The 25087-nt window shown below is 45.8% G+C and overlaps 1 protein-coding gene across 1 annotated transcript in view; it reads left to right on the forward strand.

Moving 5' to 3' along the window:
* UNC5C (unc-5 netrin receptor C) overlaps positions 1-25087 on the forward strand; it is a 436405-nt gene that overhangs the window by 407139 nt on the left and 4179 nt on the right. Inside the window, exons 14-15 of the mRNA XM_055434976.2 lie at positions 18736-18885; positions 20751-20915. Of these exons, the coding sequence (XP_055290951.1) occupies positions 18736-18885; positions 20751-20915 (315 nt within the window). The remainder of the gene's footprint in view (positions 1-18735; positions 18886-20750; positions 20916-25087) is intronic.

Here is a 25087-nt window from a genome sequence, read left to right on the forward strand (position 1 = left end):
ATCCATGAGATGAACCATAGTTGGTCCCTGGAGATGTCTTTGATGGTTTGGCCTGTAGGAGTTCCTGATGTTAAATAATGTGAACACACAGCTCTTGTGTAAAGCTTGAGGTTATTTCTTTTATATTCTTTGTAAATGTGATACTTCCAAGGCGCAGTCAGGATAGAAATCATCCTACGCATAAATCCTTCTTCGGAAAAACTGTGTCTGTAGGCAATCCACTGGGTCTGATTAAGGCAACTTTTTTTAGTAACTCAAAGAAAAATCATTGCAAAAAGCATCCATAGAAGATCTACATCGTATCTGAAATATCTGATACACACATTTTATTTTCATACAAGTAATTTTCATACTCAGGCACCCTTGACCTTTCTTCTCGACAGACATACACAAATCCTTGCCAAAAAAAAAAAATGTAGATCTCATAAAAGAATTTTTATTATGATAATTAGTGAGAAGAGATGCAAATGGTCCACACTGAGAGAGACTGACAAACAGGTTTAAGAAGTAAAAACAACCCAAGGGCAGTTTATATTATGGTCAGTGCTTTCCAAATAGACGTTTATAAATTCTCAGCATCAGGGTATCCAGCACTTAGCCTGAAAGAAACATAAATAATGAATAAGGCTTTCTTGCACCTCATGGCCTTTAAACAATGCAGAAATGCCAAAACCCTAGTTATGGGTAAGCCAGCACACCGAGGAGAGTGTTAGCTCAGTCCCGCCAAAATTGCCGTATGCCCACGCTCGAAGTGGGACCTTGGGGCCAATTAACTCAGAAAGGCCCTTCATTACCAAAATGCTGCCTTCTTGGCACCTTGCCCGCCCGTGTTGCCCCCCAGCCTCCCTCCCGGCTCCCTGATCCTCTCATCGCTGTTATCTGTAAATACTGTCTTTCGTGTCACCCCTCCAAATACCTCCTCCTCGAGATCCACCCCACTCCTCACCCGTGTTCATCCCAAATCCTAAGTAGTATTTCTCTATCCAGCACACATAGGAGTCAGTTGGGAGGCTTTTCAAAAAAGGACTTGTTTCCGGGTTCCAGCCCGAAGGTTCTGATCTGATCCGTGTAGATACTGGGTTTGGTTTTTGTTTGACCACTGCCTGTGGTGTTATACTGTGTGACTGAGGTTATAAACCACTGTACTAAACAATTTCCGAGGTCTTTCTGGCACCTTAATTCTACGGAGGGCAAGCTTTCCTATATCCTCAAATTAATTTCTCACCCATACCTTCACCTGCTCACATTACCCGTAACTGGATCTCCCAAGTAATATGTGTCTCCCGCGGTCTCTACGGTAAGGACCACACCCCTCACTAAGCAAGAGGCCACGAGGAAGAGTTTCAGCACTTCTCAGACGATTTCTGGGGCGCTGATCTACTGCTGGGCTGGCTTTTCTGTTTGTGATTCTTTATTCTGTTACTCCGTGACGCATTACCCCAGTCAGTTCCTCAGTACGAATTTCGATCCTAGCAGTGCCTGCCTCAGCCGCGTTCCACTCCTTTTATTCCCTCATCCTCTTAAATTCAGAGTCACCTCATAGTCACAGTTCCTTTGCCCAACTGTATCCTACGAACATCCCATCATTCTTCACTACCTCCCCTCCAGTGTGGGTGTTCTTCCTCCACAGTAGGAACTGCAGTCTCCGCCAGCCAAGATCTCCACCAGTGGAAGCATCTGACCTTGCGTCTCTCTTCCACAAGGTGCACGTAAGCTGCTCTCTGTTTTGAAGAAACAGAGACCTGCCTCAACCTTCCCTGGTCTCCTGCTCCCCAAACATTCATCTGCTCTTCCCCACATCTCCACGGATCTCACCTCCACTCAGAAATCATTTGCCATCTAAAGCTGCTGCAGGTTTTTCTAATTTCCATGGCTACAGATGACCTCCACTGAACAAGCCTTCCAGTTCTGCTTCCAGGCTATTGAGTTTCTCTAAAAAAAATTATAAATTTCTGATCGAGTATATTATACCCTCAAGACATCTGCCCTAAGCTATAGCTCTCCTGCTTCTGCGCAGTCCTCTTCTGCTTCTCTCCTTGACTCCAGAGATTACACACATTTCTTCCAAGCCTCTGCCGTCTTCCCAAATTCCTGATAGTACCACGCTCCTTCATGGTTGCCGTGACCTAACGCCTGTGGCCAAGGGACACTCCCTCAGCTACTGTTCTTTACTTTTCAGACCTTTTCTTTCAACCTCTTCTCACCTAGTTTGAGCTGTGATGGAAACGAACTCTACTTTCTTATTGTGGCTTTAATCCAACTTCTCCACCACCTATGTCTCCAGCTTAGCAAGCGATGCCTGGAAGTGGGTCTCCCCAGACTTGGTATTTTCTTAGAGTTACTGCTGTGGACTGGGAAGTCTTTCTGAATTGCAGAAATCCTCACAGAGGGTTGGACAAGGAGCTGAGAGGGGAAGCCCAATGCAGCACTCATTCTTGGGGGTCGGAACTACACAGTTTGGAGAGCTGTTAGAGAAAGACCAGCCCAGTGTTTGGATCTGAACATGCTGGGAATATTAATTCTTTTTGTCACATTGTCCATGTGGATGGGGAAGAAGGAAAAGGAAACACCACGTCAGTCTGTCTTCCTAGCCCTGATGCATTCTTTCATCTTCCCACCCACCTCTTTGAATTGGCAGCTTTTATGACAATTTCCCTGAGTTTTGTTAAAACCTGGAAGCAAAACTGGTCACCTCAAACTTAAAAGCTGTACTTCGCAACATGGAAACATTAATATTGGATTAGAATGCTGGCAGTGACTGTTGGAGTAAAAGTCAAGGCTGCTGGGAGGTGGTAGAATTCTTTTATGTACCCTTCAGATGGTGTTTTTTTGTTTTTGCCCCATTCGTGTGCTGGAAGGACAAGTGGGAGCAGTGTGGGAGCTGAGTTAATGTAAAGATATGAAGGTGCTAAGAATTGTGAGGATAGTTTAGAACCAGTTCTGTTCTCAAATAGAGAGGTCACATCTATTGAAAAGATTGAGTTGGGTATGTCACAGCTTTTCTCTTTGACTTCTCTTCAGGTGATTAAAACAATACTGGTATTTGCCTTTCATTTTTGCAAAGGCTTAAATCCTAATATAAATAGACCAGAAGTTAATAGAGAGCAAGGTTATATCGGGGTAAGTTTAAAAACACTACAGGGAGGAACATTCATCAGTGTCAATGTTAGTCATTGCTGTCCCGCTGTCCTAGGAGTGCAGTTCCGACTGTCCTTTCCTAATAAAGAGGTTTACACAAAACTCTGAACCTAAAAGGGGAGTTATTTGCATATAATATGGGCAGTCTCATGTATCATACATTCAATCATGTAAATTGAATTTATGACAAATGCATATGCGATATGATCCAAATGATGTGTGCTATGCTTTACGTAGTCATTTGTCATGGAAGAGCGTTGTCTTTGTATTACTTCAGTAATCACATACCCTAATCCAGGCTGTAACACAGTAACTCTGGGAAAGATCATATTATGTGAAAAGAAAGAGAAAGACGAAAGAAACACTGAAAATGAAACCCGGAACGCTAGCTGATAATTGTGTGACCCCCAGTTTCTCCGGTGCAGTCACAAGATAGTCAAAGGTGGCCGTTAAGATTGTATTTCATCCTGCCACGTGGTGCTTCTGCCCTGATGCTCTGATGTCCCCTCCATGGCCAGATGTGACCCTGCTGAACCCAGAACACCTCATCCCTGCCTCTTCTGGGCCAACGAAGGCTGGCCCTCCATTGGGTTGGCCCCATTAGCCACATCTTTTCATTCACTTCCCTCAAACCACCTCAAAACTAGTGTGTCCTACATTTCATATTTTTAGGACCATGGTCTCTGAAATTAATATATCTGGACATGTTGTTGTTCCGGTGCTAAGCTGTGTCTGACTCTTCCCAGCCCCAAGGACTGCCACACGCCAGACTTCCCTGTCCTTCACTCTCTCCTGGAGTTTGCTCTAACTCAGGTCCATCGAGTCACTGATGCCATCCATCCACCTCTTCCTGTTTTCCTTCTCCTCTTGCCCTCAGTCTTTCCCACTGTCAGGATCTTTTCCAGTGAGTTGGCTCTTCACATCAGGTGGCCAAAGTATTGAAGCTTCAGCATTAGTCCTTCTGGTGAATATTTAGGACTAATTTCCTTTAGGATCGACTGGTTTGATCTCCTTGCTGTCCAAGGGGCTCTTGCGTCTTCTCCAGCACCACAACGCAAAAGCATCAGTTCTTCAGTGCTCAGTCTTCATTATGGTCCAACTCTTACACCCCTACACGATTACTGGAAAATCCATAGCTTTAACTATATGGACCTTAGTCAGCAAAGTGATGTCCCTTCCTTTTAATACGTGGTCCAGGTTTGTCATGGCTTTTCTTCCAAGGAGCAAGCATCTTTTAATTTCGTGGCTACAGTCACCATTCACATTGATTTTGGAGCCTAAGAAATTAAAATTTGCCACTGTATCCCCTTTACCCCCATCTATTTGCCATGAAGTGATGGGACTGGATGCTATGATCTTAGTTTTCTGAATGTTGAGTTTAAAGCCAGCTTTTTCACTCTTCTCTTTCACCCTCATCAAGAGGCTCTTTAGCTTCAATTCACTTTCTGCCATTAGAGTGGTATCATCTGCATATCTGAGGTTCTTGATGTTCTTCCTGGGAACCTTGATTTCAGCTGGTGATTAATCCAGCCCATCATTTCACATGATGTACTCTGCATAGAAGTTAAATAAGCAGGGTGACAATATACAGCCTGATATACTCCTTTCCTGATTTTGAATCAGTCTGTTCTTCCATGTCCTTTTCTAACTATTGCTTCTTGGCCTGCATATAACTTTCTCAAGAGACAGGTAAAGTAGTCTGATATTCTCATCTCTTTAAGAATTTTCCAGTTTGTTGTAATCCACACAAAGGCTTTAACATAGTAAATGAAGCAGAAGTAGATGTTTTTCTGGAATTCTCTTGCTTTTTCTGTGATCCTACAGATGTTGGCAATTTGATCTCTGGTTCCTCTGCCTTTTCTAAATCCTACTTACACATTTGGAAGCTCTTGGTTCATATACCATTGAAGCCTAGCTTAAGGTATATTGAGTATTTCCTTGCTAGCCAGAGAAATGAGTACAATTGTATGGCAGTTTGAACATTCTTTGGCATTGCCTTTCTTTGGGATTGGAATGAAAACTGATCTTATCCAGCTCTGTGACCACTGCTGAGTTTTCCAAACTTGCTGGCATATTGAGTGCAGCACTTTAACAGCATTATCTTTTAGAATTTGAAAAAGCTCAGCTGGAAATTCCATCACCTCCACTAGCTTTGTTCATAGTAATGCTTCCTAAGTTCCACTTGACTTCACACTGCAGCATATCTGGCTCTAGGTGAGTGAACACACCATTGTGGTTATCTGGGTCATTTTTATAGTTCTTCTGTGTATTCTTTTCACCTCTTCTAAATCTCTTTTTCTTCTGTTAGGTCCTTGCCATTTCTGTCCTTTATTGTGCCTATCTTTGCATGAAATGGCTTCCCTGGTGGCTCAGATGGTAAAGCGTCTGCCTGCAATGTGGGAGACCCAGGTTTGATCCCTGTGTCAGGAAGATCCTCTGGAGAAGGAAATGGCAACCCACTCCAGTACTCTTGCCTGGAAAATGCCACGGACAGAGGAGCCTGGTCGGCTACAGTCCATGGGGTTGCAAAGAGTCGGACATGACTGAGTGGCTTCACTTTCTTTCTTTTGCATAAAATGTTTCCTTGGACTCTCTCATTCTCTTGAAGAGATCTCTACTGTTTCCCATTTTGTTGTTTTCCTCTATTTCTTTGCATTGTTCACTTAAGAAGGCTTTCTTATCTCTCTGTGGTATTCTCTTAGGTATATCATTCATTCATTTAGGTATCAGTTCAGTTCAGTCGCTCAGTCGTGTCCGACTCTCCGCGACCCCATGAATCACAGCACGCCAGGCCTCCCAGTCCATCACCAACTCCCGGAGTTCACTCAAACTCATGTCCACAGAGTCGGTGATGGCATCCAGCCATCTCATTCTCTGTCGTCCCCTTCTCCTCCCGCCCCCAACCTTTCCCAGGATCAGAGCCTTTTCCAGTGAGTCAACTCGCCGCATGAGGTAGCCAAAGTATTGGAGCTTCAGCTTTAGCATCAGTCCTTCCAATGAACACCCAGGATTGATCTCCTTTAGAATAGACTGGTTGGATCTCCTTGCAGTCCAAGGGACTCTCAAGAGTCTTCTCCAACATCACAGTTCAAAAGCATCAATTCTTCGGTGATCAGCTTTCTTCACAGTCCAACTCTCACATCCATACATGACCATGGGAAAAACCATAGCCTTGACTAGATGGACCTTGGAAAAGTAATGTCTCTGCTTTTTAATATGCTATCTAGGCTCGTCATAACCTTCCTTCCAAGGAATAAGTGTCTTTTAATTTCCTGGCTGCAGTCAGCATCTGCAGTGATTTTGGAGCCCAAAAAAACAAAGTCTGACACTGTTTCCACTGCTTCTCCATCTATTTCCCATGAAGTGATGGGACCAGATGCCATGATCTTTGTCTTCTGAATGTTGAGCTTCAAGCCAACCTTTTCACTCTCCTCTTTCACTTTCATCAAGGGGCTTTTGAGTTCCTCTTCAGTTTCTGCCATAAGGGTAGTGTCATCTGCATATCTGAGGTTATTGATATTTCTCCCAGCAATCTTGATTCCAGTTTGTGCTTCTTCCAGCCCAGCGTTCCTCATGATGTACTCTGCATATAAGTTAAATAAGCAGGGTGACAATATACAGCCTTGACGTACTCCTTTTCCTATTTGGAACCAGTCTGTTGTTCCATGTACAGTTCTGACTGTTGCTTCCTGACCTGCATACAGGTTTCTCAAGAGGCAGATCAGGTGGTCTGGTATTCCCATCTCTTTCAGAATTTTCCACAGTTTATTGTGATCCACACAGTCAAAGGCTTTGACATAGTCAATGAAGCAGAAATAGGTGTTTTTCTGGAACTCTCTTGCTTTCTCCATGATCCAGCAGATGTTGGCAATTTGATCTCTGGTGCCTCTGCCTTTTCTAAAACCTGCTTGAGCATCTGGGGGTTCACGGTTCACATATTGCTGAAGCCTGGCTTGGAGAATTTTGAGCATGACTTTACTAGCGTGTGAGATGAGTGCAATTGTGCAGTAGTTTGAGCATTCTTTGGCATTGCCTTTCTTTGGAATTGGAATGAAGACTGACTTTTCCAGTCCTGTGGCCACTGCTGAGTTTTCCAAATTTGCTGGCATATTGAGTGCAGCACTTTCACAGCATCATCTTTCAAGATTTGAAATAGCTCAACTGGAATTCCATCACCTCCACTAGCTTTGTTCGTAATGATGCTTTCTAAGGCCCACTTGACTTCACATTCCAAGATGTCTGGCTCTAGGTCAATGATCACGTTATCGTGACTATCTTGGTCGTGAAGATCTTTTTTGTCCAGTTCTTCTGTGTATTCTTTCCACCTCTTAATATCTTCTGCTTCTGTTAGGTCCATACCATTTCTGTCCTTTATCGAGCCCATCTTTGCATGAAATGTTCCCTTGGAATCTCTAATTTTCTTGAAGAGATCTCTTGTTTTTCCTATTCTGTTGTTTTCCTCTATTTCTTTGCATTGATCACTGAGGAAGGCTTTATCTCTCCTTGCTATTCTTTGGAACTCTGCATTCAGATGCTTATATCTTTCCTTTTCTCCTTTGCTTTTCGCTTCTCTTCTTTTCACAGCTATCTGTAAGGCCTCCTCAGACAGCCATTTTGTTTTTTTGCATTTCTTTTCCATGGGGATGGTCTTGGTCCCTGTCTCCTGTACAATGTCCCGAACCTCCGTCCAGAGTTCATCAGGCACTCTATCTATCAGATCTAGACCCTTAAATCTATTTCTCACTTCCACTGTATAATCATAAGGGATTTGATTTAGGTCATATCTGAATGGTCTAGTGGTTTTCCCAGCTATCTTCAATTTCAGTCTGAATTTGGCAATAAGGAGTTCATGATCTGAGCCACAGTCAGCTCCTGGTCTTGTTTTTGCTAACTGTATAGAGCTTCTCCATCTTTGGCTGCAAAGAATATAATCAATCTGATTTTGGTGTTGACCATCTGGTGATGTCCATGTGTAGAGTCTTCTCTTGTGTTGTTGGAAGAGGGTGTTTGCTATGACCAGTGCGTTCTCTTGACAAAACTCTATTAGCCTTTGCCCTGCTTCATTCTGTGCTCCAAGGCCAAATTTGCCTGTTACTCCAAGTGTTTCTTGACTTCCTACTTTTGCATTCCAGCCCCCTATAATGAAAAGGACATCTTTTTTGGGTGTTAGTTCTAAAAGGTCTGTAGGTCTTCATAGAACCGTTCAACTTTAGCTTCTTCAGCGTGACTGGTTGGGGCATAGGCCTGGATTACTGTAATATTGAATGGTTTGCCTTGGAAACGAACAGAAATCATTCTGTCGTTTTTAAGATTGCATCCAAGTACTGCATTTCGGACTCTTTTGTTGACCATGATGGCTACTCCATTTCTTCTAAGGGATTCCTGCCCACAGTAGTAGATATAATGGTCATCTGAGTTAAATTCACCCATTCCAGTCCATTTTAGTTCACTGATTCCTAGAATGTCGACGTTCACTCTTGCCATCTCCTGTTTGACCACTTCCAATTTGCCTTGATTCATGGACCTAACATTCCAGGTTCCTATGCAATATTGCTCTTTACAGCACCGGACCTTGCTTCTATCACCGGTCACATCCACAACTGGGTATTGGTTTTGCTTTTGCTCGGTCCCTTTATTCCTTCTAGAGTTATTTCTCCACTGATCTCCAGTAGCATACTGGGCACCTACCGACCTGGGGAATTCCTCATTCATTATCCTACCATTTTGCCCTTTGATACTGTTCATGGGGTTCTCAAGGCAAGTATACTGAAGTGGTTTGCCATTCCCTTCTCCAGTGGACCACATTCGGTTGTGGTCCATGTGATCAAATCGACTAGTTTCCTGTGATTATGATTTCAGTGTGTCTGCCCTCTGATGCCCCCTCGCAATACCTACCGTCTTATTTGGGTTTCTCTTACCTTGGGCGTGGGATATCTCTTCACAGCTGCTCCAGGAAAGTGCAGCTGCTGCACCTTACCTTGGATGAGGGGTATCTCCTCAAGGCCGCCCCTCCTGACCTTGAACGTGGAGTAGCTCCTCTCGGCCCTCCTGCGCCCGCACAGCCACTGCCTATTGGACGTGGGGTAGCTCCTCTCAGCCGCCGGCCCTGGCCTCAGGCGTGGGGTAGCTCCTCACGGCTGCCCCTCTTTGTGTGGTCGGTTGAGCCTGGGCCAGCGTCTCTCACATCTGCACCGGGCGTTTAGGTATATCTTTCCCTTTTTCCTATGCCTTTTGCTTCTTTTCTTTTCTCAGCTATTAGTAAGGCCTCCTCATACAACTACTTTGCCTTCTTGCATTTCTTTTTCTTGGAGATGGTTTTTGTCACCACCTCTGTACAATCTTATGAACCTCCATCCATAGTTCTTCAGGCACTCTATCTACCAGATTTAATCCCTTGAATCTATTGGTCACCACTGTAAAATAAGGGAGCTGATTTTAGTCATACCTCAATGGTCTAGTGGTGTTCCCTACTTTCTTCAATATAAGCCTGTATTTTGCAATAAGAGGTTGATAATTTGAGCCATAGTCAGCTCCAGGTCTTATTTTTACTGACTGTATAGAGTTTCTCCATCTTTGGCAGCAAAACCATAATCATTCTGCTTTTAGTATTGACCATCTGGTGATGTCCATGTGTAGAGTCATCTCTTGTGTTGTTGGAAGAGGGTTTTGCTATGACCAGAACATTCTCTTAGCAAAATTTGTGAGCCTTTGCCCTGCTTCATTTTGTACTCCAAGGCCAAACTTACCTGTTACTCCAGGTATCTCTTGACTGCCTACTTTTGCATTCTAATCCTCTATTATGAAAAGGTCATCTTTTTAGGGTGTTAGTTCTAGAAGGTGATATATGTCTTCATAGAACCATTCAACTTCAGCTTCTTTGGCATTAGTGGTTGGGGCACAGACTTGGATTACTATGATGTTGAATGGTTTGCTGGGAAACAAACCAAGATCATTCTGTCATTTTTGAGATTGCATCCAAGTACTGCATTTTGGACTCTTGTTGACTATGAGGGCTACTCCACTTCTTCTAAGGGATTCTTGCCCACAGTAGTAGATATAACGGTCATCTGAATTAAATTTGCCCATTCTCGTCCATTTTAGTTCACTGATGCCTGACATGTTGATGTTCACTCTTGCCAACTCCTGCTTGACCACGTCCAATTTACCTTGATTCAGGGCCCTAACATTCCAGGTTTCTATGCAATTTTGTTTTTTTTATAGCATTGGACTTTACTTTCACCACCAGGCACATCAATTTTTTCTGGAGCTATTTCTCTGCTCTTCCCCAGTTGCATATTGGACACCTACCGACCTGAGGGGCTTATCTTCCAGTGTCATATCTTTTGCCTTTTCACACTGTTCATAGAGTTCTTGAGACAAGAATACTGAAGTGGTTTGCCATTCCCTCCTCCAGTGGACCGCGTTCTCTCAGACCTCTCTCTGCCTTAACCCATCCATCTTGGGTGGCCCTGCATGGCATGGCTTATAGCCTCATTGAGTTACACAAGGCTGTGATCCATGTGATCCTTTTGGTTAGCTTTCTGTGATTGTGGTTTTCATTCTGGAGGCTGTCGGATTGTAGTTCTTGCTTCTTTTGTCTGCTCTCTGATGCATGAGGATACGGGGCTTGTACAAGCTTCCTGATGGGAGGGACTGACTGTGGGGAAAACTGGGTCTTGCTCTGATGGGTAGGGCCATGCTTGGTAAATCTTTAATTTTCCAGTTCGTACATGTAATACATGCATTAGATAATGACAGCAGATGTGTTTTCTCTGCTTGGTGTGTGGAAGGAAGTGTAGGGTCAAAGGAAAGCTAAGTCAGGCTGACTGACTTGATTGGTCCCATCCCTCATCACCTGGTCACTGAATGTGATCTCTTTGGTATGTCACTTGGTCTGTATCAGGAATCCTTAAGGGATTCAAGGTGACCAAAGTTATTAAATTTGCTGGCACAAAGTAGTCACTCAATAATGTTAATTGTCCCTAGTTGGGCATTTAGATTATAATGGCATTTTGAATGGCTCAGAGAAGATATTAACTGTAACTATGATCTAATTGTGTGTAAGTCAGGTTTGGTAGCAGGGCCGCTGGTCAGCTACTTGGCGACCAGTTTCTTTTTGGTGTCTCCAAGTTACCCCATCTTTATTATCTTCTCATGACACTTGGCCCTGGCCCTATCATATATTTCTGAAATGACCTGAAAAGTTGAATTTATGTTTGGGAAAGGGAGAGAAAAGAGAGAAGAGGAAGTATAAGTTGTGGAAGATGGAATAATGGCTCCTCCAAGACATCTGCACACAAGGTTCAGAACCTGTGAAGACGTTACCTTACATGGCAAAGGAGACTTTACAAGTACTGTTATAAATACAGACTTAGAGATGGAGAGATTAGCCTAAATTATCAGGATGGGTCTGATCTAATTACTGAGTGGCTAAAAGTGGGGAACCTTTCCCAGCTATGGTCAAAGGGAGACATGACCATGGAAGAAGGAGCAGAGATATGCCATTGCTAGCTTTGAAGGAGAAGGAAGGGGACCATAAGCCAAAGAATGTGGGCAACTGTGGAATATGGAAAAGACAAAAAAGCGAATTCTTCCATAGAGCTTCCAGAAATGCAAGCAGCCTTACCACCACATTGATTTTAATGCAGTGGGACCTATCTCAGACTTCCAGCCCACAGAAATGTAAGGAAACAAGTTTGTGTTACTTAAGTCACTAGTGAAAGTGTTAGTTGCTCAGAGTCATTGTCAACTCTCTGTGACCCCATGGACTATAGCCCACCAGGCTCCTCTGTCCATGGAATTCTCCAGGCAAGAATACTAGACTAGGTAGCCATGCCCTCCTCCAGGGGATCTTCCCAACCTCAGGGATCAGACCCGGGTCTCCTAAATTGCAGGTGGACTCTTTACTGTCTGAGCCACCAGGGAAGCCCTTAAATACCAAGCTTACTGTAATTTCTTATTGCAGAAAACAAGAAACTACCTAGAAGTTAAAAGATAAATGTTCAAGGGTGAAAAGAAATACAAGATGGCTCCAGAAGTTCTAGAACAACCTAAAAAGTCCTATCCCTAATACATAGATATGTGAGACCAAGTTTTCCTTAGAAATATGCCCAGAGGTAGATAAGCAACATGGCCACTTCTCTGAGTGCTGCCCTGCGGCATTTTCTTTAAGGGTGTCACAATCCGGCCTGACTGGGCAGCTGGAAGCGGCAGCTCAGACCAGGCATCCGTGGCAACAGCAGCTGCGGGAGCAGCAGGCAGAGCCCAGAAATGAGGCGACTTGACGGGAAGTGTGTGCATGTGGTCACCCGGGTCCAACCTTGTTATTATTAGGGACGAAGCATGGCAGACAGACGCGGGGGGAGCACAGAGCTCCCCAGCGTGCGCACAGACAGAGCAGCAGTGCCACCAGGCTGGGCGCCCGTGACAGTGACCCCAGGCAGGTGGGGGAGGCCGGCTGACAGTCAGATGTTCCCTCCGCCGGCTCTGCAGCCAGAGGAGAAGGCAGCCCACAGGGAGCTGAGCTTGGTGTCACTAGAAAGCTGGCAGGGCACGGGGGAGGGGGACAGCCTTCTGCTTTGGAAGACCCCAGGCCCGAGGCTGGAAGGCAGAGGAGATAGCCTCAAGCAAAGAGAGAGAGTCCTCCTCCCTGGATGACAGGGGTCGATTCCAGCACAGGATGAAAGAATGAATAGGACCAAGGTGAACTGCATAAAAGCTGATGAGAGATGGGATTTTTTAAAACACCAGGCAGCACAGTCCTTGAGGGCTTGTCTTTTGAGCTTCAATGTATGTGGGGCTCTGAACACCTGCTGGTTTGTTCTTGGTGCCTGGGGAGCCCTGAGTCCATGTGGCAGAAGCCTGGTGAAGGTGGGGTGCGGGTCTCCAGCTGCACAACTCAGTCTTCCGTGCTCAGTCCAGTGCCCTCCCTGCACAGAGTATGGAGTGAGAGTCCCTCTCCATGAAGCCATAGAGCCAAACCAAAGCAAACTGAACCTTCCTGGCATGCAAGGCTGGCTGCTGCTCCATTTGCCACCCTTTGTGTTCCTGCCCTGCATGGAAATCTTAGTAATGTCCCCACGAGAGCTATGTCCACCTGCGCAGGTGCCAGGCATTGCCCCCAGCCCCCTTGGCAGCAGTGACTACAGCCAATTCAGGCCTCTGCACTTCCATCTAGAATAAAGAATCTGTGGACCACTAACATCCAGACAGTACCAAGAAAGAAGCAAGACAAAATGAAGCAAAGCCTTGATCTAACCTCCTGCAACCTTCTTTTCCAGAGGAGATTTTAATGTGTCATATGGGATTTAAGTTTCACCACGTGTTTCTTCCTTCCTGTGCTCTGTGCTTAGTCACTCAGTCGTCTATGACTCTTTGCGACCCATAAGTCTATGTAGCCCGCCAGGCTTCTCTGCCCATGGGATTTTTCAGGCAAGAATATTGGAGTGGGTTGCCATTTCCTCCTCCAGGGAATCTTTATGACCCAGGGATTGAACCTGCATCTCTTGCATTGGCAGGCAGATTCTTTACAACTGAGCCACTTGGGTAGCCCATTAAGATTTCTAAGGAAAGGAGAGGAGAGATAGGAGAATCATTGGAGAGAAAGCAGGGAGAGAGAGAGAAGCTAAAGGCTGGATAACCTACAAATTGGATTGGATTCCTGAGAAACTGGAGGTTAAAACAGGCACCTTCAAGGAAGGAGGCTCAGCTTGGAGCAGTGGTGTGAGAGAGGAGGCCACGCCTTGAGTAGGACAAGGATCTGAGCACAGGTGTCGGGAAGATGAGTGAGCGCTGGGTGTGGAGGGCAAAGCCAGGGTCCCAGCTGCTCACACAGTTCCTGGCCCAAAGTCACCACTTTGCCCTAAGATCGAGGTTTACCACATTCTTGAGTGTGTACTTCCAGGTGGGGGTAGGCAGCTGTGTCCCGGAGGCTCTCATATGCACTAGCTGTGAGGCTGATGCTTGCCCCACTGGGAAGGACCCATAAGAGGAAGAGGAGCAGGAGGAGGAACTGCGGCAGCAGAGAGGCAGGCATGGTGCAGCCCAGGAGTGATGCAGAGTGAAGAGCTGTGGCCTTAGGGACATCGAGGGTAGGAGCTGTAGGGCTCCTCCCCCATGCCTTCATGGGGGCAGATCCTATCTGCAAAGAGCCAGGGAGAGCTGGTTACAGGCCAGAGGGGCTCCCTTTATACGCACAGACCTTTAAAACAGCTTGGATTTATTGTGGCTTTTAAGTGGCCCAGAATAATGGCTTAGCATGGATAATGTCTTGGTTTAATTGGTTATTGTGAAAGCCAATTGTTTCTACCATGGAATCCCTTGTCTCTGCCTTTCGAACAATCCCTCCCAGGCTCCCTGAATCAACACAGCCGTCACTTGGGGCTGGCGAGGAGCCTGCTTTGGGATGGCCACCACACTGGGATGCAGCTGTCCCATGGGACTGCCCAGATCCCTGGGGTTCCAGCTCCCTGCAGCATGGGGTTCACGTGAGTGTTCCTGTGGAAGGACGGGCTAGAGACTTTCTGTTGCTAACTGACCCCTGCAAGTCTCTCCCAGCTAAGTTGGAGGGATGGAGACGGAACTGACAAAGGCGAGCAGAAAGTGACCCTTTCTACAGAAGCACAACCCCAACAAGGCACTGAGGCAGGGGTGCTGCCAGAATGGAGGACGTCCTTTGCAGAGGAAGGTGACATTTATATTCCTAAGAAAAACGAGCCTAGATGATCCTAATTCCTGTTATGGCATTTCTTTCCAAGGTCACGATATTTCTCTTAAGTCTTCCTAAATCTTTTGACCTTAAACATATTTTGTTCCTGTCCTTTTTTAAGATGTGTGAAATATCCTAACCTTTGGGACCCCAAAGCAGCCTGGGACCCGAAAGAAGCTGTCTTAGAGTTTAGCACACTGTGTTGGGGTTACATGTCTGTATGTAGGTCTTCCTCCAACCAAGGTTCGTGAGTGTGGTTTGAGGCTGGGACAGAGGCTCACTTGTCTGTGTGTCCCAGAGCCTGGCATGGTTCCTGGCAGGCATACTGAATGAGTGCTCCCAGGAAGGATTGAATGCTCCTCATTCATAAGAGGAAAGCATGCAACTCTAAAACTATATCTTATTGATTCACATATCTTGTTATTTTTATGTTCTTATTTCTCCGTTATCACATATATAATAACCAAAATGATTTCATGCAGAAGAAATTCAGAGAATCAAGCTTTTTAAAATATAAGTTGTATTCATATTAAGTGGAATCAGATAAAAATATCTGAAATTCTGACAGTTAAACCATAACAGTAAGGAACAAAACCCTGATTAGCCTATCCACTGGGCTTGCCTCTTCTATTTTCTGACATAACATTTATATGTGGGAATTGCTGTAGGTGGCAAATCATTTCTGTCTCATGTGTGGCTTTAGGTGATTTTAGTTTTCAAGGAGTTGTTTTATTTATTGATTGTAATATCTTTAATTCACACTTTAATATTTTTCATTCATACTTTGGTTATTTTCTTCTCTATTTCGTTGTGTTTTTTGAAGTTGCACAGCCTGGGTATGATGATACCAGTTGCTACTTTTAAGAAAGGGAAAAGTGAATGTGAAGGTCACTCGGTCATGTCCAACTCTTTGTGACACCATGAACTGTATGGTCCATGGAATTCTCCAGGTCAGAATACTGGAGTGGGTAGCTGTTTCTTCTCCAGCCAAAAAATGTTAAATTTAAGTTTGGTAAGGATTCATCTTACCAAATCATTTACTCCTGGGTGATGTCTCCCAGAGTACTAGTGGAGGGACAGCTGCCCCCACCAGCAGTCTCCAAAATGGGCTTCTCAGCCCCAGGCCAGTGAGACTTTGGGCACAGAAATAGACAATATGGGGACTTCTGTGTCTTTTCATCTTAGCTCATCCTTTTAACTTTAGATATATTTTATAACATATTAACATACTGATGTATTAACATAAGTATTATATATAATTTGTAAGGAAACATAAAATGCATGCTCAATGTTTTGACTGATGGTGTATGCAGTCAAAGATGTTCAGAAACCTTGCTCCAAGCATGGATGTGTCCTGGTGTGGGCAGTTCATCTCTCACCAGGGTTTCTGTTCAACTGAACAGGACAGAATAGGCAGGTTCCCCTCAGCTCTGGTAGCAGCTTTGTGTCACTCCTGGTTAGTGGAGAGGTGGAGAAATTAACAGTGTAGAGAGAGTGTGTTCTTTGGCACTTTACCGAGTGCTTCCTCTCAAAGGAGGGCTTGAGCCAACCTGGTCTCTCTCCTCACTGGGAGAGCTCTTTACCTTGGGATTCAGGGTCAATGCCGAAAAACGGAAGGACTGAGCTTTGTCCTCGGGCTGCCTCCCACTCAGACCCTGCAGTCAAAATGTGGTACTGGATTAGATTTTTTGACCTCAAGGTCATGACCAATAGGCAGTTTAGGTTTTTTACCAGTGGTCCTCCCTGCCAAGAAAGCTGATCATGTTCTCCATCTCCTCTGACAATCTGTGTTGATTGTAGGAATGGGGTGTGGATTATACATTGTTGGGTACAATTACCTCCTGGAATACAATGCATCTTCTTCTAGACATCCCAGGGAGATAATTTGGACATAATGAAGATCTATAGTAATCAGATAATTACTATCGATTGCTCTTTAGATGTCTTGATGAGGTAATTAGGGTGTACTGGAAAGAAGCTAAAACTGATTGATTGGCATGACCGTAATCTCAAAGATTTCTAATTATGTTGCTTTTCTTCTAATGGCTTATAAACAAACATCATTTTAGCTTTAGAATTTGTCAGGTGCCAGGTTCACTGGGAACGTCAGCCTTCTCTATTATGCTAACTAGACACCGAACATGATCAACATAAGCTCATTATGCCTTCCTGCTGAAGCAGAAGCAACTGCAGTTAACTCTCACTTTTCTTGTGCGTCTTCATTTCCACATGGCCAGATTCTTGTTGAGGACTGGCGTGTGAAGTGTGCTGGGAGGGTGTTCTGTGGGGAGTGTGTGTGACTCTGGACTGAGCCGATCTGGAGCCCTACGGGGGACCCTTCGAGCCTGCCGCACAGCAGAACCAGGGCACAGTGACACAGGATGTCTGTCGGGGGGCTGCCTGCTCAGGCTCCTGTCACAAGTAATAGCTGCTCATCAGCCACCAAGGTTGAATATGCTCAACACTGACGGTCTCAAGCAGCTAGCCCCCGCCCATCTGTGTCAATGTGCTATTACTTCATCTCTTCCATTATACACTAATTAGAGGAGTCCCTGCCCGAGACCACATTCCACATTACCCTAACATTCCCTGCTATAACATACCTCATAGCACCTTTCAGCAGCTTGCGTTGTGCAGAATAGTGACCTGACTCAAAGATGATGGATGCTAAGAACCACTAAAGGAGCAGTTTGAGATGAGCTGTTTGCATCTAATCAATGATGTGGGTAAGCTCTGCACTTACGGGACTATAGTTTTCCACTGTGACCATCTATCTGTGCAGGAGTAGGTTCCCTATATGTGTGTGTGGCATGGGGCCTGACTGATTACCTGAATTATCAAACTCCAGCTTTCAGATGAAATCTCACCAACGGAGAAAATCAGATTTTGTATTTATATTGCTATAAAATTCATTATTACCTGATCCCGGAAAAAAGGCCATAAATGTCTATGTATTTGTGCTACTAAAACAGTTAAAGCTTGAGGGGGAACAAAATGCACAGGGATGGTTCTGACAGCAGAAGACACTCAGGATATTTTACTCATTGATAACTTATGGTTTGCTGATGTTTGGATAATCACAGCTGTAGTTGGAAATGCTTCATTTACTCCCATTAATGAGCTTGAGGGGTGGAAGTAGATATAGAATTTATCTTGATGTTACATATTTATGGCATAAGAAAAGTTACATAGCAAATTTTTTAATCAGCCATGGGTCTTGAAAAATGAGGTAACTTAAAAAAAATTTAATCTGAGTGACTATTTAGATCAATATTTGGTGCTGGAAAATCCTCCTGATCTGTATACTTTTCTCTAATAGAATATTTAATGAGCCTGTTTTAATTTTTTGATACTTAGGAATTGTGCAATGGATAATTTTAAACAGAAATTGTCTTTCTGTAGGTAAGGAAACTAAAAAAGATAGGAAAGTGTGCCCAAAGCACATTCCAGATTTTTAATTGTTGACTGGTGTTAACCAATCCAAGATGTGGTTTGTTTTCTAGTTATTTGCCCTTTTCCCTGAAAGTTCATCGAAAATCTACTTTCTTATCTGTTTACATTTCTGCCTGTTTTTTCTTTTATTGGGAGTTCTCCCCATTTGGGGCCCTGATTGTTATTTCCCTGTATTAGATTAAACATCCCATTTGTCTGTTGGGAAGTGCAGACTGTACTGAGTGGGCTGCACAAGTATGCTGTGGCTCGCTGACAGTCCAGGGTCCACAGGGACCAGTCACAGGCAAACTGGCCGGAGCCTCTGTTGGAGGGCCTCAGGGCTGGAGGATGAGGTCCTGTGTTGCAGTTAGGTGTGGGGGTGGGGGGCAGAATGAGGAAGATACCACCGGGTGATGCCAGTCAGTCATTTGCTTTCGGTTTGGGGCATGTCGTTGCAGGAAGTTTTGCAGCTCGAGCGACAGATGGGAGGACAGCTGCTAGAAGAACCTAAGGCTCTTCACTTTAAAGGCAGCACCCACAACCTGCGCCTATCCATACACGATATTGCCCATTCCCTCTGGAAGAGCAAGTTACTGGCCAAATATCAGGTAAGGTTCCCAAGATGAACCGAAGGCTTGGAGACATCTCCAAGAAAGAGAACTGGAATGATTTAGACAGAAGATATTCCATTCCTTTAAAGTAATCTTACTTCGGTACTCCTCCAAAATAGTTTGGGGTTATTTAGGATTTCTGAAAAATACTCTAGACGTACTGGAGGAAATGCTCTTTTCTTAATTCTTTCAGGTAAGTGTACTATCATTGTTTTACTTTCAATAAATAAGACTTCAAGTCCATCATTTCTATTCATTTTCAGAGTAATGTTAACACTGATTTGATAAAACTAGCCTCAAAAGCATTCATAGGAGAAAGAGAACACTGGTATCCCACGTGACACAGATTAGGCTTTAGCCTGGCTAGGAGAGTGCCTTTACATTGAAAACTTAGAGGAAACATCATCTTGGAAACTTGAAATAGCAAGTAAAAATAAAACCTGGTGGGGATTTTATTAAATACGAGCATAAGAATACTGGCCCCCTCTGTATATAGCTGTATGAGGGGAAAGTAAGGCTCTGCAGAGGTTTCTCGCCTGCATCTCCATCAGCCAGCCCGGGCTCTCAGGAGGCTGCAACGGGATCCCTAGTCTCAGACCCAGTCCTGGGAGTCACAGACGCACTTAGATAAGCAGCACACCCTTTGCATGCGCATCCAGTCCCCCATCCGGGGCTGCATCTGCAATGGGTGTGATTCCCTGATGGAAGCCCATGAATGCACTAGAAGGGACAAAGGGAAGATTTTCAGCTGCATCCTTACTCTCAGATGTCTGGTACTTACGTATAAATTGTGGTGGGGGGAAACCTACTAGTTCACTAACAGTCTTGAGCTTTGATGGGGGCACATGCCAGACTCTTCTGTGTAAGTCAGCACTTGATTGAGAGACTGGCTTTGACTTGCTCATTAAATCTCTTCCTTCCTTTTCCTCTCTTCTCTGATTTTGCAACTGCCATAAATCTTCCCCTTTTATGAACAGTTTTTTTTTTCAATTGTAATGGAAAATACTGTTTTAATAATAATAATGATAATATGATATTACTTCAAGCTAAGCCTGGCTGAGTTCTCGCCATCTGCCAGACTCTCATGTACTTTGATGAATGTCATTTAAACCCCTTCATTCAGGTTTTTCTTTTGCTTAGGCACAGGCTTTCGCAGATGAGGAAACAGAAAAGGTTAAACAACTTGCCCCAGATCACCAAGTAAACAAGGGGAAGGCATCTCATTTGTACTTAATTTGGCTCCAAGCCTCTGCTCTTAACCAACATGGTCTCCCATTGTGTGTCAACCTTTTTTTCCTTTATTGAAAAAAGATTCTAGGATGGGCTCTGTGAGGTGATCTAGATTCATAGGAAATTGTGACTGTTAGAGGCTTGGTGCTTTTTAGGCCAGGAGCTTTCATGTGGCACCTAATCAAGCCTCCAGTTTCCAACTTGTAGTGAGTCCTGGCTTTCCTTGTCCTGTGGAGGGCATGGGCATAAAAAGGAACTGGGTCAGTGCATCACCCTTTAGACTTCTTTGCTTTCCCCCATGATACCCTGGCAGGGAGTTCTTTTCATGGGCACTTACAATGGCTTTTTTATAAATGACAGAAGTGGCAGGCTGGTTAGGTATATGGGTTCTGGGGCCAAGTCCCTGGGTTTGGACCTCAACTCTACCACTTACTAGCTATGGGACTTTGGGTGAGTTATGTAAACGTCTCTGGTCCTCAGTCTTTCCATCTGAAAAGGGGGTTGGGATATATTCACGCACAGACCCACTGTGGGGAGTAAAGAAGGCGCCGTAATGCACATGTGCGCTACTGAGACGTGTTCCTGGCAGCACCATGTCCCTCATTTGTGGTTTCCCCTTTTCTTTGCTTCAGGAAATTCCTTTCTACCATATCTGGAGTGGGTCTCAGAGAAACCTCCACTGCACGTTCACCCTGGAAAGATTCAGCCTGAACACAGTGGAGCTGGTCTGCAAACTGTGTGTGCGGCAGGTAGAGGGAGAAGGGCAGATCTTCCAGCTGAGCTGCGCCGTGTCTGAGGTAAGAGCACCCGTGGCTCTCAGAACAGAGAGGAAAGCATTGCAGTGGGCATCTATGGGAAGTCCCGGAGGGCCAGCTCGTTCACAAAACAGTGCTTTGAATGAACACAGGGAGACACCAATACATCAAAGTGCAATGGAGGATCCTTTTCAAAAAACAAGACCTTTATCGTTTGTGACATGAATTTAAGGACTTCTTACACACATCTGAACTTCAGCCATAAGGATTAATTTGTGTGCACATACAATAACTTTCCCAAAGCACCCCCACTGTGCCCTGTTCCCCTGGATCCGCTGACTCTCTTCCTGTTGGGTCTGCTCCTTTCCTCGGGATGCACCTGCCTTCGCCCAGCTGTGCGCTGCCCAGCACCTCCTTTCTCCTCCATGTTGAAAGGAGAAAGCTCTGGGCGTGCTTGCTGTCTGACACCTCACCCTCCAAACAGAAGAGATGCCCCCTCCCCTGTGTGACAGAGTCCAGAAGTAGAAGGTGAGCCTCGGCGTCTCCCCCAGAAGCCCTCTCGATCTTTCCTCGCTGTGAGCCTCCCCCATTTCAGGTGGGGCTTTTCAGAATGTCTGTGTCTCAGAAATGATAATTATCGCTGCTATTTAAAACTTCCCCGGGTGGAAAGAAGGGGTGCTCATGACCTTACCGGTTGCCTGGGACCTCAGGGTTTGGAGTTAGGACAGTGGAAACCCTTCAGGCTGAAGGGATGAGAGAGGACCAGATGAAGGGGCAGCGCCTTCTGGGGCCTGCAGAACTGGGCTTGGCGTGGCTTCATGAGCCACAGCACGGAACTGTTACCTTCTAGAACTACAGTATCTGACTTAAAAGACCCCTCTCCCTTGCCGGCTCACGCGCAGTGATGAATGACATGTCACCGTGTTCAGTGTGTCTCTCTCTGCGTGTCATATTTAAGGACGGTTTTCCTTAGCAAACCGAGGGGGAAGCGCATCGGCCCCACCGCATCCTCCTTTCCCACAGCCCTCCGAGCTGTGGTCATCATTTCCTCCCGCAGTTTCATGAGACTTTTGACTCATAAACAACTTCAGTCACAGACCTCAGTGACATTCATAAGGCATGATCTCGGTGTCAGGGCACCATGGCAACCGCCCAGCCTTCCGACAGGCCGGCCTATCGCCTGGGCCCACAGCACCACCCCTGCTGGCTCGGGAGGGTGTTTTCACTTTCCAGGCCCAGCGGGTCTGCAAAGTTCAATAACCACCCAGCTCCAGGGACAACAAAGGCTGCGGAATTTTGGAGCGGGGCGAGGAGGGCTGTGCCTTTGATGCTTGCTTTCTGTTCAGCCTGAGCGTCGGCTGTGTGATGAAAAGGTGGATCAGCTGCGGCTGCAAATGAAAGGGCGCCGTGCGGGGCTCTCCCCCTGCTGAGGAGACAGTGTCGCCTAGTGTGATCACAGTTTAAGGACTTTCTTTCTTGTGCCACCAGAGAGGGAAGATGGTTTCTTCTGCAACCTGGTGGCTGTCAGCTCTGAGAGGCCCACCCTTCAAGTCCCCTCAGAGGCCTGTGACAGACAGCACAGTGAACGGGGTGGGGGAGTGTGTGCAGAAAGGCCCCAAGTCAGGTGACTTTGGGGATTAGGGGGCTCGCTGCTGCTTTTCCTTCTGGGTCACCGAGTCCCACCACTGTTGTTAGCATCTGAATGCCGTGCAAGCGCGCTGGCACTGACGTTGGGAGCCAGGCTGTCCACTGGGGAACAGTTGGCTTTGGAGTGCCCTGAGCCCTGGATCCTCATCAAAAGCTCGAGGTGGGGTCCCCTGTGACTGACAAGCCATAACCAACCGGAGAAAGGGCTCCATGGGTGGTGTCTGTCTGCTGGATGGGGCTCCTCCCTAGGGTCACATGGCAAGTGGACGGGTGGGCTGGGGTTGCAGTTCCAGTGTCCCATCTCCCGAGAGGGAGCTGACTTTCTAGGACTGTGCCGCTCCCCCCGCACTCCTTTCTAAAGCCACTCGGGCCTCTCCAGCCAGGTAGAGGACCTGCTGCCCCCGAGGGAGACCCAGCTGTGCTGGACGTAGACCAAGGTGATGTCGGGAGCTGGATGGTCGTTCCTCTCTGGGCGCCTCAGCCAGTGATTCCTTCCTTAGCCAGAGAGAAAGTTTAAGAATGAAAATGCCTGGCAGGGTATGCGGGTGAATGACTGTCAAAATGTAAATGACGGTAAGAGGGTTCTTGCTGGAGGAACCAGGGAAATAAGAAGGGGGAAGGTGCCCACCAAGAGAGGAGAAAAGTAGAAGAGGAACTGCAGTCTTGTCAGGACTTTTAACTATAAAAACAAAGACACTATAATTCTTAACTGTTAGCACAGCACTTCCGTGCACACCAAGAACAATGTTAGCGTCCAGAGCTTCACTCTGCTAAAGCCATCCTATTTACCTCTTCTGTTTTCTATAATCTGTTCAAAAGGACCCTTGGGGAAATCTAGTTTTTCTAAGTGACTTCAGGAAGAGTCAGAATACAGGAGTGGAAAGTTACTTCTGTGGAGTGTTGAAATGTAGACCATAGCAGCTGTTTGATTAACGGTGAAAAATCATGTTTAAGAGAATCATAACGTCAAAGACAGATGGTACCAGTATCATAAACAATTACTGTAATAAGCTTTATGTGAGAGTAAACTCTACTTTTACCTGGAAGTAAAGGAAGAAATAATAGCAACAGAAATTCATAGGTGAAATTTAAATGTAAATGTATATATGTATTTTTCTTTTACCTCCAAGGCTGTTGTCAGCCGTCCAATAAGAGAAAAGATGATGCCCTATCAGGGTTCTTATTTCGTTCACACAGAAATAAACAAGCTGGAGATGCAGGGTTTGAAGGCCCACGTAAAGTGCTGACGGTTCCTTATTCACCAGGAAAAGGGGAACCGGGTGGATGTGAGCACACCTTCTTCCTGAGAGCCGTGCTTGCCTCTCCCCGGCCTTCACCTTCAGTACTGAACAGTGAGAAGGGCCTTACCTTTAGCCACAGTGAGACAGAAGCTGTGGAGTGGGTTTCCTCTCTGTATCAAGAAACATTTTCTCTCATTTCAACAAACATGAACTGAAGAACTTCCGTATGCAAGGCACTGTCCTCAGCATTGTAGGAGTTCTGGGAATGACAAAAACATTCTCATCTCCAAGCAGTTGGGGAAGTCAGAGGAGGTCCTCTGGAAGTACAGCCAGGGTTCACAGGGCAGACTGCGTGGAGATCCCAAGCTGTGGGATGCATTACAGGAGGGCTCCAGACAGATAGCTTGGGGTGTGTTTGCTCAGGAAACAGGCTTTCTGGTCTAGGCTTCGAAGGGGTTGGCCTGACAGAGGTTCAGGGAAAGAGCAGAAGAACTAGCAAAAGTGAGGTCAAAGTGTTAGTTGTTGCAGTTATGTCCGACTCTTTGGGACCCCATGGACTGTAACCTGCCAGACTCCTCTGTTTATGGAATTCTCCAGGCAAGAATACTGGATTGGGTTACCCTTCCCTTTTCCAGGGATCTTCCTGACCCAGGGATCAAACCTGGGTCTCCCTCATTTTACAGGCCGATTCCTTAGCATCTGAGCCACCAGGGAAGCAAACAGAACTAGCAAAGGTACCCTGGTCCTGGGAAAAATTGAAGGCGGGAGGACAGCGATGTTTGGATAGCCTCATGTCTCAATGGTCATGAGTTTGAACAAGCTCCAGGAGTTGGTGAAGGACAGGGAAGCCTGGCGTGCCGCAGTCCATGGGGTCATAGAGAGTCGGACAAGACTGAGCGACTGAACAACAACAACACCCTTAAGAAAGGTGCCTGCAGAGTGAGTGGGCCAGGCTGCAGGGGGAGGGAGCGCCTGGGGCCTCCACACCCCACACCGCCTCACTGCAGGGTTAGGAGTTGGGCGTGGTGTGGCAGGAAAGCCATCTGATACTTACTGAGAGAAGGCAGGAGAATGTCAGTGCTGGGCTTTGGGAAGGTGAGTGTGGCAGAAGGAAGATCACAGGTAAGCAGCAGGGAGCTGGTGTGGCCAACAAACAGAACATCTGAGGCTGTGAGTCAGCGCTCCACAGGCAGCCAGGGACAGTTCAGCTGGGTTTCCACCTAGACCCCATTGTCATGGTCCAGACAAGATGCACGGAGAACCTCAAAGGGGGCCATAGCCCTAAGGTGTGAGTTCTCTACACCTCTGTCCCCACCTCCATTTATA

The sequence above is a fragment of the Moschus berezovskii genome, chromosome 5 (genome assembly GCF_049115385.1).
Source record: "Moschus berezovskii isolate FMDL1 chromosome 5, NW_MosBer_1.0, whole genome shotgun sequence".
NCBI classification, from domain to species: Eukaryota; Metazoa; Chordata; class Mammalia; order Artiodactyla; family Moschidae; genus Moschus; species Moschus berezovskii.